At 32.8% G+C, this 17,685-nt stretch overlaps 2 protein-coding genes across 3 annotated transcripts; both read left to right on the top strand.

Moving 5' to 3' along the window:
* Positions 1–50: 50 nt before the first annotated feature.
* On the top strand, positions 51–2,915 carry LOC107648023 (uncharacterized). Its single transcript, XM_088490417.1, has 7 exons — positions 51–84; positions 324–616; positions 845–910; positions 1,348–1,446; positions 1,542–1,601; positions 1,908–2,029; positions 2,687–2,915. Exons 1-7 carry the CDS (start codon positions 51–53, stop codon positions 2,913–2,915), a joined length of 903 nt encoding a protein of 300 aa, XP_088346543.1.
* Positions 2,916–10,596: 7,681 nt separating this feature from the next.
* On the top strand, positions 10,597–16,082 carry LOC107645987 (aspartic proteinase). Of its 2 annotated transcripts, none has more exons than XM_016350154.3 (14): positions 10,597–10,787; positions 11,430–11,802; positions 13,421–13,481; positions 13,575–13,669; positions 13,762–13,874; positions 13,990–14,158; positions 14,263–14,302; positions 14,405–14,469; positions 14,580–14,693; positions 14,799–14,851; positions 15,006–15,159; positions 15,256–15,375; positions 15,516–15,604; positions 15,738–16,082. In XM_016350154.3, exons 2-14 carry the CDS (start codon positions 11,443–11,445, stop codon positions 15,820–15,822), a joined length of 1,518 nt encoding a protein of 505 aa, XP_016205640.1. In that variant the 5' UTR covers positions 10,597–10,787; positions 11,430–11,442; the 3' UTR covers positions 15,823–16,082. The 2 variants fall into 2 exon arrangements, with proteins under 2 accessions (XP_016205640.1, XP_020959619.1); XM_021103960.2 differs by having other exon boundaries at positions 10,687–10,913.
* Positions 16,083–17,685: the final 1,603 nt, after the last annotated feature.

The raw sequence follows: 17,685 nt of genomic DNA, 5'->3' as shown, positions 1-17,685 counted from the left end.
ATAGATTTATCAGAAGCAACACCATTTTTCCAAGGAAGTACAATGTGGACATGATTAGATACAATAACAGATTCAGAAAAGAAGGTGAAAAAAGAAACAACCATTCTCTGCATACAAACACAAGAAAGTCAAATTACTACAGAAAAATTACATGAAAATCCAGCACACAATTACTTAACCAGCACACAATAACCTCGGAAAATCCAGCTAATCAGCAAATCAATTTGAAACAAATAACAGGTATTATCATAAATCAATTGCTAAACCCTAAACCAGCAAGCAGACGCCAAGGAGATGGCTGTGAAGTGCGAAACTGCGAACAGAGTATTACTTACCGGCGGCGAGGTGGAAGGCGAGCGACGGCGACGAGAGAGGACGCGACACCGGCGAACAGAGAGAAGGCGTGTTCGGCGATGACAACGACGCGGTGGGGGCTACAGTGGTCAAACCCGTCGCTGCGGGGGCTGCGCGAACCCCTGGAAGAGAGAAGTTGCAGGATACCATAGCAAAAATGTGGATCAACTGCATCTACACTGTTCGCCGAACTCGCCTTCTCTCTGTTCGCCGGTGTCGCGTCCTCTCTCATCGCCGTCGCTCGCCTTCCACCTCGCCGCCGGTAACTAATACTCTGTTCGCAGTTTCGCACTTCACAGCCATCTCCTTGGCGTCTGCTTGCTGGTTTAGGGTTTAGCAATTGATTTCTGATAATACCTATTATTTGTTTCAAATTGATTTGCTGATTAGCTGGATTTTCCGAGGTTATTGTGTGCTGGTTAAGTAATTGTGTGTTGGATTTTCATGTAATTTTTCTGTAGTAATTTGACTTTCTTGTGTTTGTATGCAGAGAATGGTTGTTTCTTTTTTCACCTTCTTTTCTGAATCTGTTATTGTATCTAATCACGTCCACATTGTACTTCCTTGGAAAAATGGTGTTGCTTCTGATAAATCTATTGTGCTGTTAAATATTCCAATATCATTGCTCTGCTTAGGTGATTAATAAGTTTAGCCTATCCATCTCCTTAACTAGTTTTAGATACGCGCTTGGTCAAAGTTGTTTGTCTTATTATCTTGTTATGCATGCCTTTAAATCTTTGTCTAAGTAGTATGAAAAACTTTTTACTATTTGAAGGTTTTGTCGCTAAAGTAAAAAACTGTACTCCCTTTGCTTTTGAAGCTTATAAGTTGTCATTCTTTCTGTATGTTGTAGGAGTTAGAAAGAGAAAAGGTGTTTGTTAGTTGAAACCTTGAGGTCCAAACTGATATGGTTTTGCTTATGTTTAGCCTACAATGGCCGATAACTTGTGTATTTCATAAATAGGTTTGTGCCTTCGTTCCATTTTGTTGTAGGAGGATACTAGGCAAAAGACGGTTGTGTCTGATAATGAGGTTCGCCAGTTGAAAACTGAATTGTATGAGGAGAAGCTGACCACTGCAAATCAAACAAAGGTAATCATATGGTTTTGTGTGTGTATTATGTCCCCTTTTCATATTTTGGATTTGGTTACTATCTCGCTGATCGAAAATGCAAATTCATAGAGCAGAAAATAGAAGAACTTGAAGAGGAAACAAGAAGATTAAGCAAAGAGCTTGACAGTGAAAAGGTAGATATCGGAATTTCATGTTCCAAGAATGTTTTTGTATAAAGGTGTTTGTTAATGATGTCTGCTTTTCCACCGATTGATGTTACTATTAATGACTTATTTCCATGAGACTTTAGAGTATGACAGTATCTTATTTATATGTTGCTAGACTGAGAAATTCTAATTAATAAGTTGCTTCAGCTTTCTAATTCAATATCCCCCCTATTCTCTTCTATATTTTTATTTATTTTTTTAGCACTTATTTTTCTTTTTGGTGGTGAAGTTTCTTTGTGTGAAACTGAAAATATTTGTTGCTGTTGTTAGCAGGAAGCTCGAGAAGAAGCATGGGATAAAGTTTCTATTCTTGAGCTTGAGATAAATGCCACAATGCGGGATCTAGATTTTGAGAGGAGGAGATTAAAAGGTGCCAAGGAAAGACTTATGCTTTGGTAAGGAACAAGTTGTTTCTGTTTAATATGATCACCGGACAACTGTAGTTTGAAAGTTATGTAAGAATGAATCTGTATGTAGAAAAGAATATTAGAGGACATCGTAGCATGGGCTACTTTACTTGAATATTGTAATTCTTTGGCTTGCTTTACAGTTTACATGTAGCATTTTTTTCTTAAATTGGTGATTAAAATAGACAGGAGTGGGAATTCTATGACTTCTTAATTAGAATTATCACTAGTGTGTATATTATGGTTATGTGAATATTACTATCATAGATTCTGAATGGATTTTAGCTATCCTGAAAATATGAAGAATAAAGGATGTGTAAACATCTAAAAGAATATGGAAGCAATTAGCAGAACAATTGAGCCTAAATAAAAGTAGGACCACGGCTGAATAGTTTTTGTTGTATTTATTAGAATGGACTACTCAACAATGTCATTGCAGTAAAAATTGCAGATCCTAGTATTCATCTGTTGGATATGTCATTCATGCTAAGTTAGTCAGCTTTGTTTATGAGTCCCTGTTGGTTAACATGCTGCAGCATTGCACTGTTTGTATTAAATGCTGATTGGCACTTTAACTTTATGAGGCAACATCTACACCTGCATTATGCTTTGATTTTGCCACTGAAGCTCATTGATGTCATGCAGGGACACACAACTACGGGCATTTTATTCCACTACTGAGGAAATGCAAGTACTCTTTGCTAAGCAACAGGTGCAATTAAAGGCTATGCAGAGAACTCTTGAAAACGAAGAGAATTACAAGAATACTTTTGTAGATATGGATGGAGTGATCGGTGGAACCCCTGGAAGAGAGAAGTTGCAGGATACTATAGCAAAAATGCTACAAAGGCAGGATGAACTGCATCTACACTGAAGCACAACAGAGATCAAGTAAAAACCTAAAGCAATGAAGCTAGTGTCACTGAGAAGCATGATTGTGTGGTGAGAAGTCAAGAATGCCAAAATACACAAGAGTTCACCAGTGCAGATCATGACCATGATGTAAGAGGTGGCTTTGGTTCTGATATTGATGGTGCTGGCACAACAGCTATGATGGATGGAGGCGCTGGCGGTACTGAGGATCCCATTACAAAGCTAGACCGAATGAGGAAGATGACACCTCTACTGAAGAAGATAAGAGTTAAAATATATTTTAGTTATTTTAACTGTCAAAATACTGAAAAGATTCTTGTCAAGAGTTAATACTACATACTCTTAAATAAAACACCACCACTTAAACTCGCAGTCTCTGCAATGAATGTTGCTGCTTTAGATTCTTGTCAAGAAATGGTGTTGATATTCATCATTCCCTTAAGGTTAGTCTCTGTTTGTTCTTTGAAAGATGTACTGAAAAATTTGTTTGGTTTCTATTTTTTAACAGGAGTTTAGGATCGCACGTTCTTCTAGTCACCAGATAGCGCATGGTGACACTACTATGTTCATATTGCAGGATATAGATTACATTCATACTAAAGGTAAATTCATTTTAATACACCAAAATTTCGCTTTTTGGAATAGGCAATTTACTGGAATTATCAATGATTCATCTTCCTTTTTTTTAATTAAAAAAAATCAAACAGGTTGTAATACTAGTTCTCGATGTTCATGCAGTTATTGCAAAAGATTCTCAGCACTTCCGACATATTGTTGTTTTTCTGGTGGACAAATTTCGGATAGACAATTCTCTGTTGGAGAACTATGTTTTTTTCTTGTTCCAAAATTTTATCTTTATTTATGCAGTTTCACTAAAATATTGTATTTGCTTATATTTTTACCTTTAGTTATTAAATTCTATTTTTTTAATGCTCTAGATGAGGTGCTTTGATAATTCGCCAACTTTGTGTTCTCTTGAATGCTGAGAGAGTCTATCATGAACTTTCTACAATACTAGATGGGGAACCCTATTTGGATTTTACATCAATTATGGTTCAGGTTGGTTGACTTTTCTGCCAGCTTGAATAGCAAGATATATATATATATATGAAGCAACCATTCCACCTTTCAACATGATTTAACTAGACCAGAATTCTAACAAGAATTAAAATAATGCATGTATTACTGCCAATGAGAATAGAATGTTCATGGGATGTTTCAAAGATCCCCTTGATCTCCCTAATTCCAAAGTTTCAATTTACTCAAGTGATGGCCTCAACTTTCCTAATACCCTCTTAGGCTAGTTTCAACCTTGGTTAGCTTTTACAAATGGGAGTAATTTCTTGACAAAGATTATCCACTACCATTGGAAAAAAAAAACAGCATCATGAATATATCATATAAAGAATATATTTTCCCATGGATTTTATACATTTTTATTGCTCAACAACTGCTGCTCAATTCACAAGGATTAGAGCTGTTACTGATTTCCAACTCAACAGTGTTGAACATGAGAATCACACATTAGAATTGTACCATGTGTTTTATGAACTATGAAAATAGGATCAACTCAACAAATCTGAAATACGGGTACACAATAACTTTGCCTTAAACGCAAAATAATCTACTTATCTCACAGGGTTTGTAGATTGTGTAGTCTGGATATGTCATCTAGCAAGAAGTCCTTTAGATCTTGATTGTCAAGACCACTGTTCATCAACAGAAACAACATGAAATAACAAATAATATTGAGATTAAATATTCATTTTGAGTTTTTAACATGAACACAATGGCATCATGCCCTAGTGGTACAAACTCCTTTGTCAAGTGCAGAGTGGAGTTGATATGGACATTCAAAAATGGATCATAGAAAGGGATGTTTTCATAAACCAAAGCAAAGCAAAGCAAACCAAAACTTAAACTTCCCAAATGATTTAGGAAAACTAGAGACTCGAGTTTATGGCTTTATGCAGATCAATATATCATTTAATTTATTTTCTACCTTTTATTGTTCATATAAGACGTAGTTTCCACTATCACATCAGTGAGACTCAATTTCAATCAAAACCATACACTGTTTCAATATATAAATGGTTGATTTGATGAAAGCTTGTTCATGTAATGTAAATTTTAATGCTGTATTTGCTTGCTCTTCTCGGATCAAAGATGCCGAATAGAGTTAATTAAAAAAATAAATGAATAAACTAACATGATTCTTCAAATATGCTCAAGTAAGCTATAGACTTTAGATAGCTTAAAGAACTCCTACAATCAGTTCTTTTTTTCTTTTTTAATCAAAGTTTCTTTTCATCATATCTGTTAATTAAAAAACATGATTCTTTTTTCTTTTCCTTTTTTTCTTTTTTCTTTTTCCTTTTTCTTTTCAAGAAAATAAAATAAGTTCATCCAAATATTCAGTTATCATTGAAATCGCTAGAATAGGAGCCAATACACAATCAATTAATACTTCCCTTAATGAGACCCCAATTTCAAGCAAAATAGCAACCCCATAAGCTCCAGCAACAATCTGTCACATTGATGCTTAAGTTTTTTATTTTGTCAAAATTAACAACAACTAATATAAAATCACAGAAATCAAACCAAATTACATTAATTACAAAAATCACAACAATGCTATAATAATTAAAATCACAAAAATCATAGGGAGGGAATCACTAAAAGGGAGAGGCTGACGACGGTGATAAAGAACGAGGAAGACGGTAATGCTCTCTAGAACGCACAAGACAGGGACGCTCTCTGGAACGCACAAGATGGCAAGGCTCTCTGGAACGCACAAGATGGCAACGCTCTTTGACGCTTCTCCTCGGCTGGATGAGGCACACGCGAAAGCTGCAGTAACCTTGGCAGGGCGCTGTGGAGGAAGCTTCTTTGTCTTCTTTACCGGGGAGGAGAGGCGAGATTGAAGAGAAGAGAAGGAAATACAAAGTGATATGAAGGGATATGAAGGGAAGGGATATGTGAGAAGGATTTAGATTCTCTAAAGTTTGAATTTCACTTTAGAGAGGAAAGTGTGATCTCTCACCATTTATTTTATAGGTGGAACCAAAAATAAATATGAGAGAGAAACTATTTAAGGGTAGAAGATCACACTTTATCCTCTAAAGTACAAATTTAAAATTTAGAGGATCCAAATTCATGTGAGAAACCAGCAAACTAAAGAATATATATTTTTTTAGTATTTTTTAGATTTGTTTAATTTTTTTGGTATGAATGATTATTAGGATTTATAGAAAGATAAATAATTTTATTAAATGTGTTTTTGTTTTTATTTTTTAGATTATTTAAATTTTAAAACAGTAAAATTAAATAATTAATCTAAAAGAGTAATTTTTTTAATATATAAAAAAAGTTATTTAAGTCTTTTTATAAAATTAAATAAAAAATAATTTTTATTTTTATTAAATTATAAAAATATTTTAATAAAATTAGTGATATGATATATATATATATATATATATATATATATATATATTTTTTTTTTTAAAAAATATGATGCTGACATGAAAAATAAATTTTATATGACTTATTATTATTTGTCTATATTTTAAATGTATTGGTACGTATGAATTTATCATTTTACCGAAGCAAATACCATTGTAGATAGTTGATAGATTTACTATTTCGCAAACTAGTCCACCAACACCAAGTTATCTGCTAAATGCAATACATCCTTTATTTTTTTTGGTCAAGAGTTTTTTAGGCTTAGGCCTCATATTTTTTCGATAGGTACACATGTTCATCGGAAAAAAATTACTATAATTGGGCTGGGCTTGTATCAGGAAAAAAATTATTTTCGTAAGAGTGAGTCTATTCTAGATTGTAATGGACTAAAGTGAAAAATCCCTATCGTGGGACGCACATCCAGGATCTAACAAATTACCAAGCGATTATTATGGCCGAGTGGTAAAACTTATGAGATGATTGCCTATTCCATACACTTGACAGTTGACAACTAAAACACCAGAAAAGTAACCATCCGTGAAATTGTAATTTGTTGAATTGCATGCTCTTCGTTCTTCTAACATGTACACCTGCAAATAATAAACAATACATAAGGTGGAGATATTCCAAATCATAGAGCTATGAGAGATTAAAAAACGAACATTAGAGCATTCGTGACCTTAGCTTTCAATAGTTGCACGTGACATGCATGTTGAAAAAAAAAGAAAAAAAAAATAGGGTAGGGCAAAGGCCAATAATAATAGGATATATTAATCCTATAAAAGTATAAAAAAAAAAAGAAGAAGAAACAAATGGAGCATTCGGAAAAGGACGTAATCCACAAAGTGGTTAATGCAAAGTGGGATGTTAAGAACAAAAATTCAAGTTAAGCAGAATTTGCGACTGTACGTCAGTGTTTGGTCCCGTTCGCTATCAATAATAATGATTAATGATTAATAATGCTATGTATGTAGGGTGTTTGGCGGAGCAATAAAGAAAATAGAATGCATGTATATACAAATTGTTAAATACAAAATAAGACATTATTTAAGTCATTATTCCTATCGGCTTTTCATAAACAAAAAAAGCCAAAAAATAATTAAAACAAAACAAATGGTACCATTGAACTATCCTACGAAAGTTCCAGGTACCTTCCTTACACACGATAGTGCAAAGATTCAACTCTAGTGTTGCTACTCCCACCCGGAGGTGCAAAAGACAACCTTTAATATAACAATTCATCTCAGTATCCTTTTTAAACTCCGCATATATTACAATGAAAACATTTAATGTAACACAATAAAATAAGACCATTGTGTTTGTGTGTGCACTTGTTAAAAAAGTTTTAAATAATAATTAATGGGAGTCTCAAATAAAAACGTTTAAAACATTTTTTTAAGATATTTTTTAGTAATTAAAATTCAATACATATATCAATTAAATTATGTTATTTTTATCAAAATTAGATCAGATAAATTAATTTGGTCGAAAAATCGATAAATCAAATCTTAAACCGGTTTAAATTAATATTTTTTTTATAAAAAATAATTATAATAATTCTATTATAAAAAATGACTGAAATATTTTTATTATATATATATATATATTTTTTTTAAATTTTGAGAATTTTAAATCTCAATTCTGTAACAATATAGAGAGAAGAGAAGAAAATTGTTAGAATTTAGAGTTCTCAAAATTTATATAAAAAAATATTAATTTAGATTGGTTCAAAATATAGTTTACCAATTTTTTAACAAAATCAATTTATTTGATCTAATTTTGACAAAAATAATACGATTTAATCAATTATATGTATTAAATTTTAATTATTAAAAAATATCTTTAAAAAAAATTTTAAACATATTTATCTGAGTGACTCTCATCATTAATAGCAATGGATAAAATTAAAAGAAAAAAAAAAAAGAAGAAGCATATGGTATATATCGTTGTCATAATGGAGTATTATATTAGGGCTGGCATACATGCCAAGCAACCACAACTGAAGTTTTATAAAAAGAAAAAATATAGTAGACGTTGGTTGCGTACATGAATTATTAAAATGCCATTTCTCAACCTTACGGAACATTTAAGAAGATATTATCTGCATATTTTTGGAATGAGACACCACAACTTGCTAAAACGAAGAATCTAATTCTTAATTAGTATTGGTATCAGAGATACGTTGATGTTATGTATTTAAGAAATTTCTGGAGGCCAGTAATTTTTAGTATTTTTTATTATTATTTAATTAATATAAATATTAAATTATTTTTAATAAATAAATTTTATTAATTATGTGTATAAATTTTAAAAAATATAAATATAAATTGTATTAATTTATGTGTATAAAATTTTAATAAATACAGATACAAATTATATGGTTTTATGTATAAAATATTTATAAATATAGATAGATGTAAATTATTGTTGGTCAAATATTAATTAAAAATAATAATATTTAATGCTTAGATAACATTGTTCTATGTATTTGCTTAGTTTTTTTTTTCCAGTTCAAGCTTTCTGCTTATATATTTATCAAAAAATAAATAAAAATAATAATCTATTATTAGCCTATTAAAAATAGTTGACGTCATGTGGAAATTTGTAAACGTAATGTACTCATCGTTGCTTCGTTGTTATCCCAGAAATTTTTATACTTAATTTCTCTTTTTTATACTGACGATGAATCCGATAGTAACCAACGAATCTACTTAGCATTTTACGACAGAATAAGTTCCACGTAACAAATAAGTACTGTAAATAAATGAAATAATTCAAAGGTAATACCATCATCCAAAAATAAATGAATAAATAAATGAAGAAGAAGCTAGAGCTGGACCTGAAGAGATGATAATTACTGATTATAACATGGACACGCAAAATGAAACAGAATATGTATATAAAATAATTGAAAATGTCATCAAATGGATAGAATATATATATATATATATATATATATAAGAAATTAATTTTTAATTAATTGATATTATTTTTTTTATTATAAATTTATTTTTTAAGTGTTATGAACTTATGATTTAAAATGAGGATTTAAATTTTAAAATTTACGATTTAAAATTTACGAACTATAATTTAAAATTCAAAAATAATTAGTTCTCGTTTATATTTTGAATTATTTATTATTTTTTTATATCTATACTTGTATATTATTATTGTTATTAAATTTGATCAAATTAAATACGAATAAATTGAATCAATTTAGTTGATGAAAAATACAAATTTTCAGAAATAATTACAAGGTGACTATCATGGGATAAAATATTTTAATATCATTGGTTGATGATAAATAATTGTCAAAAGTAAAAATTATGGGAAATTTACTTGGAAAAACATGAATCGCTACGGTTTTAAAATTAACAACATGAGTTGTAATCTTTTTTTTAATTTTATAAAATCAATTTCATAAAAAGCGAATTGTTTTTTTTAAGTACAATTTCACTTTTTTTAAAAAGAATAAATTATATTTTTTTCTTAATATTTATAATTTTTCTTTTAAATATTTACGTTTAATTTTGTTTTTATTATTTTTTATTTATATCAAAATTATTTCTAGACTTTAATTTAATGTAAAACTTTATAAACAAAATAATAAATTTTTAAAAATAATTTTGATACAAATAAAAAATATTAAAAGATGAAATTAAATGAATAAAAATATTAAAAATAAAACTAAATAAAATTAAACCTTATAAATATTAAAAAAATAAAAATAAAAATTATACTTTATTCTTTAAAAAAAATTAATTTTTTAAAAATGTAATTACAAGTTAATATTCAATTTAGTTCGTAGACTTATACCTAAATCCTCGTTTAGTCCTTAAAATTTTAATTACTTTTTTTTAGTCTTTAAAATTTACAAACATGATTCATATTAGTTTTTAGAATAATTTTTGGCATAAAAAATTTAATAAAATGTTGATATAAACAATCAAATGTCATACTAAAACTTATAAAATAACATTATTTTAGTTTTCACGTTCAAATATTTTAAAAATAATATTAAATCACTTATTTTAAGTGAAAAATTTTCAATAAATGTTATTTATTATGTTTTTTTTTGAATTATTTAAATGTAAAAATAAAAATGACATACAAACTAACGTGAATTATATTTATAAAATTTAAAAATTAAATAAAAATAATTAAAATTTTAAAAATTAAATTAAAATTCGCGTATAAATTGATGGAAAAAATTGAATATTATCCCTGCAATTATCGTCTAACAGTAACTGGTTTCGCCAACGTCCAGGATACATTGATTATTAATATTGGGTAGCGACCTTCCAACTTTTGTGTGCACCTCACTCACTCCTTTTTCAATTTCCATTCACCTCTGCGCTTCTCTATCTTTGCCAACACCCACCTCGCTTGAAGCTTCAATCCACCAACAAAGGTTTCATTTTTCTTTTCATTCCGTCTTTAATCATCATACTTAGCTTACTCACTTTAACCCCACTCCCCCTCAAACTTTTCCTTCTAATTTCTGCTCCGATTTGACTTCTCCTTTACTTCTTCTGCTGTAATAATCCTTCATCCCCGGTTATCTCTGTAAACATGTTTTATCTGAATACGATCTTGTTTTGCTCTCCCTTTTTCTCTCTTGTTTTTTTCTTTGGTCTTGAATTTGATGTTTCTATTCTTATTCGTATTTTCGAGATCTGTATGAAATTGTAGCATTAGTTAAAGGATTTGGTCCCGTTTTAAACTTTGACTTTTTTCTGTCACTGCCTTATTGACCATACCTGGAAAAACAAAAAATCGTTTTTGATCAAATTCAAAACTCACTGTGGTAGCTTAGATATTAGAAAGTCAACTATTTTCACGTTTAGCATTGAGTGCTTAGTAAGAAAATGAAGCCAGCAGTTGCCTAATAATATCTAACTTTCTGTTTATCAGTTTATCTGATTTTATGTCTTATTATTTAGTGTAGAAAAATAGACTAAATTTTCATAGTGTCCTTATTGTTATACTGTGTAAAATTAGGATTGTATTCAGCGCAACTTACTTGAAGTTTCTTTTCTCTTTTTGGTGACAGATTTTCCCTGAATATGGGGGCCAAGCATTTGGCACTGGTTTTCTGTTTATGGGCTGTAACATGTTGTTCACTTCTTCCTTCTTTCTCATTTGGACTTCTGAGAGTTGGTCTGAGCAAAAGGCCTCTTGATCTTCAAAGTATTAATGCCGCTAAAAAGGCGAGAGAAGTCTTAATGTCTGGAAGGCCAATCATGGGTGCATATGAGAAGTATTTTGTTGGGTCAAATGGTGAAGATATAGTACCTTTGAAGAATTACATGGATGCTCAGTATTTTGGCGAGATCGGAATCGGCACACCTCCACAGCCCTTTACTGTCATATTTGATACTGGCAGTTCCAACCTTTGGGTTCCATCCTCCAAGTGCTATTTTTCTGTGAGTTCACTGTATTAAACTACTCTTCTACTTTAGCCCATGACAACAATAAAGAAGTATCGTGGCCCACAAATTCAGCCCAACAGAATACAAAAAAATTCAATTTTAATTTTAGTCTTTATTATCTTATCTTTATCTTATCTTTAATTGTTCTTATCTTATCTTTATTTGTTTTTATCTTTCATAGGACAATGCTCTATATATATTTAGTTTTACCTTCATAGTTTATAATACACTTCAGTACAATTCAATCAATTAACAATCAATAAAAGTTCTTTTCTTTGCTTTTCCTATTCTTTCACAATTTTATCATGGTATCAGAGCCATGGTATCCTCCTTGAGGAGGATATATAAATTATCATCTCTTCGGTGAGAAATCACCATGCTTCTTTTTCAACTTCCTCCCACAATAAATAATCATAGATTTAGTTACATGCATCCAAGTGAAAATTCTACCAATTATCCCGGTTCTTTACCAGCAATTCCGTCTGCGCCTTCTTCTATCATTTCATCTGCAACTTCTTCCGGGAGTTTCGTCAGTATTCTGTTTCAGCAGTTCAATCTGCATCTGTTCTAGCAGTTCCATCTGCACTCTTATTGCGCTCTACGCGCCATTTGAAGCATCTGAAGCAGTTCAATCTGCATCTGTTCTAGCAGTTCCATCTGCACTCTTATTGCGCTCTACGCGCCATTTGAAGACCACTCTTATTGCGTCATACGCGCCCTCTAAAGATCAATCTTGTTGCGTTTTACACGCTTATTTTTTATTTTTTTATTTTTTTTATTTTTTATTTTTTTTCATTCTTTTTTTTATGAAGATCGCTGCTTGCTCTCTCTCCCTCAAGCACAGCATCTCCTTTTATGTATTTTTGCCGTCGACAGCTCAAGCTCCGCCGCACGCAATTGTTTAAAGATCGCTGCTCAAGCACAGCATCTCCTTTTATGTATTTTTGTCGTCGGCAGCTCAAGCTCCGCCGCACGCAATTGTTTAAAGATCGCTGCTCAAGCACAGCATCTCCTTTTATATTTTTGCCGCCGGCAGCTCAAGCTCCGCCGCACGCAGTTTTTGAAGATCGCAGCTCAAGCACAGCATCTCCTTTTATATTTTTGCAGTAGGCAGCTCAAGCTCTGCCGCACGCATCTTCCTCCGCGTCACCACGTCAGACGCGCTTTTCTCAACAATTTCATCAGGAACTTATCCAAGCTGTGGATTATTGACATCTTCCATCCACCAGCTTGCGGGGGCGTATTAAACTACTCTTCTACTTTAGCCCATGACAACAATAAAGAAGTATCGTGGCCCACAAATTCAGCCCAACAGAATACAAAAAATTCAATTTTAATTTTAGTCTTTATTATCTTATCTTTATCTTATCTTTAATTGTTCTTATCTTATCTTTATTTGTTTTTATCTTTCATAGGACAATGCTCTATATATATTTAGTTTTACCTTCATAGTTTATAATACACTTCAGTACAATTCAATCAATTAACAATCAATAAAAGTTCTTTTCTTTGCTTTTCCTATTCTTTCACAATTTTATCACACTGCTTAACTTTTGTGCTTTTGCAACCCTGTAAATACAAGTTTATCCTATTGACTAATGTTCTTTTCCAGCTTGCTTGCTATACACACAATTGGTACAAGCCAAAGAAATCTAAAACATACATAAAAAATGGTAATGTTATCTTTGAAGTATTCATGTTCACTATGTTGAACTTTGATTGATGAAAACACTGAATTATAGTATTACTGCCAACTTCTTAATCAGGAACATCATGTAAAATAACCTATGGTACTGGATCAATATCTGGTTTCTTCAGTCAAGATAGTGTTAAAGTCGGTGATGTTGTTGTCAAGAATCAGGTGAGAGACTGACTCTATTCATGAGCTTCCTTCCCAACATAAATTGCTTGGTTTTGTAGCAAATTTACACGTGTCACTATTATAATCTGCAGGATTTCATTGAAGCTACTCGTGAAGGAAGTCTTACCTTTCTGGCAGCGAAGTTTGACGGCATACTTGGGCTTGGATTTCAAGAGATCTCAGTCGAGAAATCGGTGCCAGTATGGTATATATTTTGACCCTTTTCTTGTCTTTGTATGTGTCTGGTTTACATGCTAGATTAAGTATGATGAATATTTACTGTGCCTTTTAATTTATGGTTCATTATTTTACAACCATAGGTACAAGATGATGGATCAAAATCTTGTCAACGAGAAGGTATTCTCTTTCTGGCTCAGTGGGGATCCAAATGCGAAAAAGGGTGGTGAACTAGTTTTTGGTGGGGTTGACCCTAAGCACTTCAAAGGAGAACACATTTATGTTCCAGTTACTACAAAAGGTTACTGGCAGGTTAGCAAAATTTAAGATTTAGTTTATCTAGGAATTCCTTTTATATATGTATAATATAATCCTTTACACCAGAAAAATTTTAACGTGAAAATTTTCTCTATCAGATTGAGATGGGAGATTTTTATGTTGGAGGTGTTTCAACAGGTGAATTTATTGTTCTCTAACAATTTGCAACTTCATTTTTTGTTTCGAAGTGTGCCAAATTCTGTAATATTTATGTATATCAAATATCATTGTTATTTCTAGGTGTTTGTGGGGGTGGCTGCGCTGCAATTGTGGACTCTGGAACATCCTTGCTTGCTGGTCCAACTGTATGTGCTTGCATCTTTTCTCTTCTTTTTTGGTTTTCTTTTTCTTTCCTTTTTTCCCCCTCACACGGAGTTCTGTTCTATGATATACACTGACTCGTGATCGATTTTAGCCTGTTGTGGCTGAAATCAACCATGCTATTGGTGCTGAAGGAGTTCTGAGTGTAGAGTGTAAGGAAGTTGTGTCTCAATATGGAGAGATGATCTGGGATCTTTTAGTGTCAGGGGTATGTTTTCCTGCCTTCCCTGTGAACATTTGAACATGATTTGTGGCCGACATTTGTCCAGATGCATCTCCACTCATTGAACATAAATTTTATCTGGGTCTGCAGGTACAACCAGGAGAAATATGCTCGCAAGTTGGGTTATGCTCTAGCAAAAAGAGGTCTGGAAATCCTTTATTTGATAAGCCTTTTTACCTGTTGATGTATTCTTTTCTGCTTCCATTGTTTTTGAGGTTTTAACCTACCTTGCTTGTTCTGCAATATTCCGGCCTACTTAAGGCTTCTAGATTTACTTGCATTCCCTTTACTGTGCAGTGTTGGGATTGAGATGGTGACCGAAAAGGTTCAGAGTGAGGTGTCTGCCAAAGATACTCCTTTGTGTTCTTCTTGTCAGATGCTTGTGATTTGGATCCAAAATCAACTAAGTCAAAAGAATACCAAGGATAGAGTATTCAACTATGTAAATCAAGTAAGCCTTCTGAATCATCCTGCTAACAAGCTTGAGCCGTAGTTCGTACTTGTATGTTATAAGCATATATTGAGTGTTTGTTTTGATAATTGGCAGCTTTGTGAGAGCCTGCCAAGCCCATCTGGAGAGTCAGTGATAAGCTGCGATAGTCTTTCTCGGATGCCAAACATTACCTTTACTATTGGCGATAAACCTTTCGTTCTTACACCAGACCAGGTTAGGCCCTGGGCTTTCAGTGAACTGGAAAATTACTTCCACTACTAATTATGCTGTTATTTCTAATTTCTATGAATTGCAGCTAACACTAACACTTGAGTTTGCTGTGTTAATTCCAAAACTGCTTTTGGTATTTTCAGTATATCTTGAGAACTGGAGAAGGCATTACAGAGGTCTGCCTTAGTGGGTTTATTGCTCTTGATGTTCCTGCTCCAAGGGGACCTCTCTGGTATATAACCTTGTTTATATTAATTTATCAATCAATTTAAAGGCATTTATGCTTAAACTTGCTTTGGTATGGGATTAACTACACGATACTGAGCTTTGTCCTTTTTCTGTGGTACTACTTTCTTTGTGTGCAGGATTCTTGGGGATGTTTTCATGAGGGTCTATCACACTGTCTTTGACTACGGGAATCTCCAAGTTGGTTTTGCTAAATCTGCTTAACCAGATTTATGGAGGATTATCCATGATGTTGTAATAATATTGCTCGTGTTGTAATTTGTAAAGCAGCTCTTAAAACTAGTTACTACTATATTTCAGGTTCACTTTGTGATTCCACAAATGTATTTATGAATGTAGGATAAAATAGTAAAATACTGTGCTTTTTACATTAAGAGAGTTTCATTTCATTCCATGTTTAACACTGTTCAGGATTTCCAGTGTGTGTATATATATATATCTCCATTTTTTTTACCAAAAAGAAACTGTTAATTTATGAATAAATTGGTATTGAGTATTATGGTTTGATGTTCATTTTTAAAATCAAATGGCTTATAAGACATGCATATTTGAAACAACATATTCAATATCGTAAGTCAAGTGTCAGGGATAGTGATTCACATAAATAATTCGAGATAATACTCAATTTGGTCCCTAAACTTACGAGTAAATACCCATAGTAGTCCCTGAGATTCACGCAATTACTCATAGTAATCCCTAAGATTTCGAATTCCCTATTGTAGTCCTCCAGATAGAGCTCCGAGCACTCAAACTAGTCCCTGGCCATATTTCAGGTGATGACTCATCACCGGAACGCTGACGTGGCCTAAGATTGCCACGTGGGACATGTCCAAAACGACGTCGTTTTGGGTTTGGCGCCCTTGAAAGCCAAAAACGACGCCGTATAGTTGTTACTTAATATGAAAAACAGTTTTCTCCACCAACACAAACACTTCGTCTCTTCTTCTTCCACCTTCTGAGTTCTTCTTCATCTCCCCAACAATGGCGTAGCCATAGGGTTGTATGTGCTGGGTTAACAAAAATTTGAGAGAAGAAGTCATCTGATCAGAAGTTGTTGTTGCTCTTCCCTTCCCTTCGTTCACCACAAAGACGAGGTTCTGACGTTGTGATCGGACTTAAGGTAACCTTTTTTTTTTTAGTTTGCATTTTGAATACAGTGTTGTTTGATGATAGCATTGGTCAGTGTTGTTGAGGTTCTGGAGTTTTGGTGTCATTGTAGTGTCTAGGGTTTGAATGTTGGTTGGGGTTTGTGGGGTTGCTGTAATACCAATGAAACAGGGAAGAAACATGGATTAGTATGGAGGTTTGGAAAAAAAAGTTTTCTTGTGGTGATTATTTTTCCTCTGATAATGCATGAGTAGGCTTTCAAATTCTCCCTATGTATTGTAAAAATTTTAAATTTCTTGCAGATGGAGGAGAAGTTGGACATCATGTTTCATCATGGGGGTGACTTCAAAAAAAATGCAGAAGGAATTATGATATATTCTCCGGACAATAAGGCCTGTTTAGGTGATCTAGACACTGATACTCTGGATGTGTTCTACATAAGGAACTACCATAGGGAGCTTGGGTACAATGACATTAAACAGTGCTGGTGGCATGTTCCTGGAAAATGTTTGGAGAAGGGGTTGAGAAATGTAAACAATGACAAAGAGATAAGAGAGATGGTGAATTGTGCTAGGACAAATGAGGGATTGATTGATATATATTTCGAGCATACAGTTTCAGTGCCGGAGGTGTTAGAGGGAGATAACACAGTTGTGTACTTGGATGATCATGGTGGAGAGGGATGTAATGCAGGTACAGATACTGATGTGAGTCCCCCAGTTACAGAGACTCATGCAATCATAGTTGCTCCTCCTATCCCTAAGGTTGTACTCAACACTTCTTGCAAATCCAGTCCCAAAAAAAACAGAACATCTCTACGGCAATCACAACCATCACACTCCAAAACTGCCAATCCTTCCAAGACAACCAAACCTGTGAAGAAGAACAACTCCCCAAAAGCCACCAAGCCCACCAAGCTCACGAAGCCCACCCAGCTCACCAAGCCCACCAAAATCAGCC

The sequence above is a fragment of the Arachis ipaensis genome, chromosome B6, assembly GCF_059453495.1.
Source record: "Arachis ipaensis isolate K30076 ecotype BB chromosome B6, ASM5945349v1, whole genome shotgun sequence".
NCBI lineage: Eukaryota > Viridiplantae > Streptophyta > Magnoliopsida > Fabales > Fabaceae > Arachis > Arachis ipaensis.
Note: the sequence above shows the minus strand (reverse complement) of the source record. Positions and strands in the feature narration are given on the sequence as shown.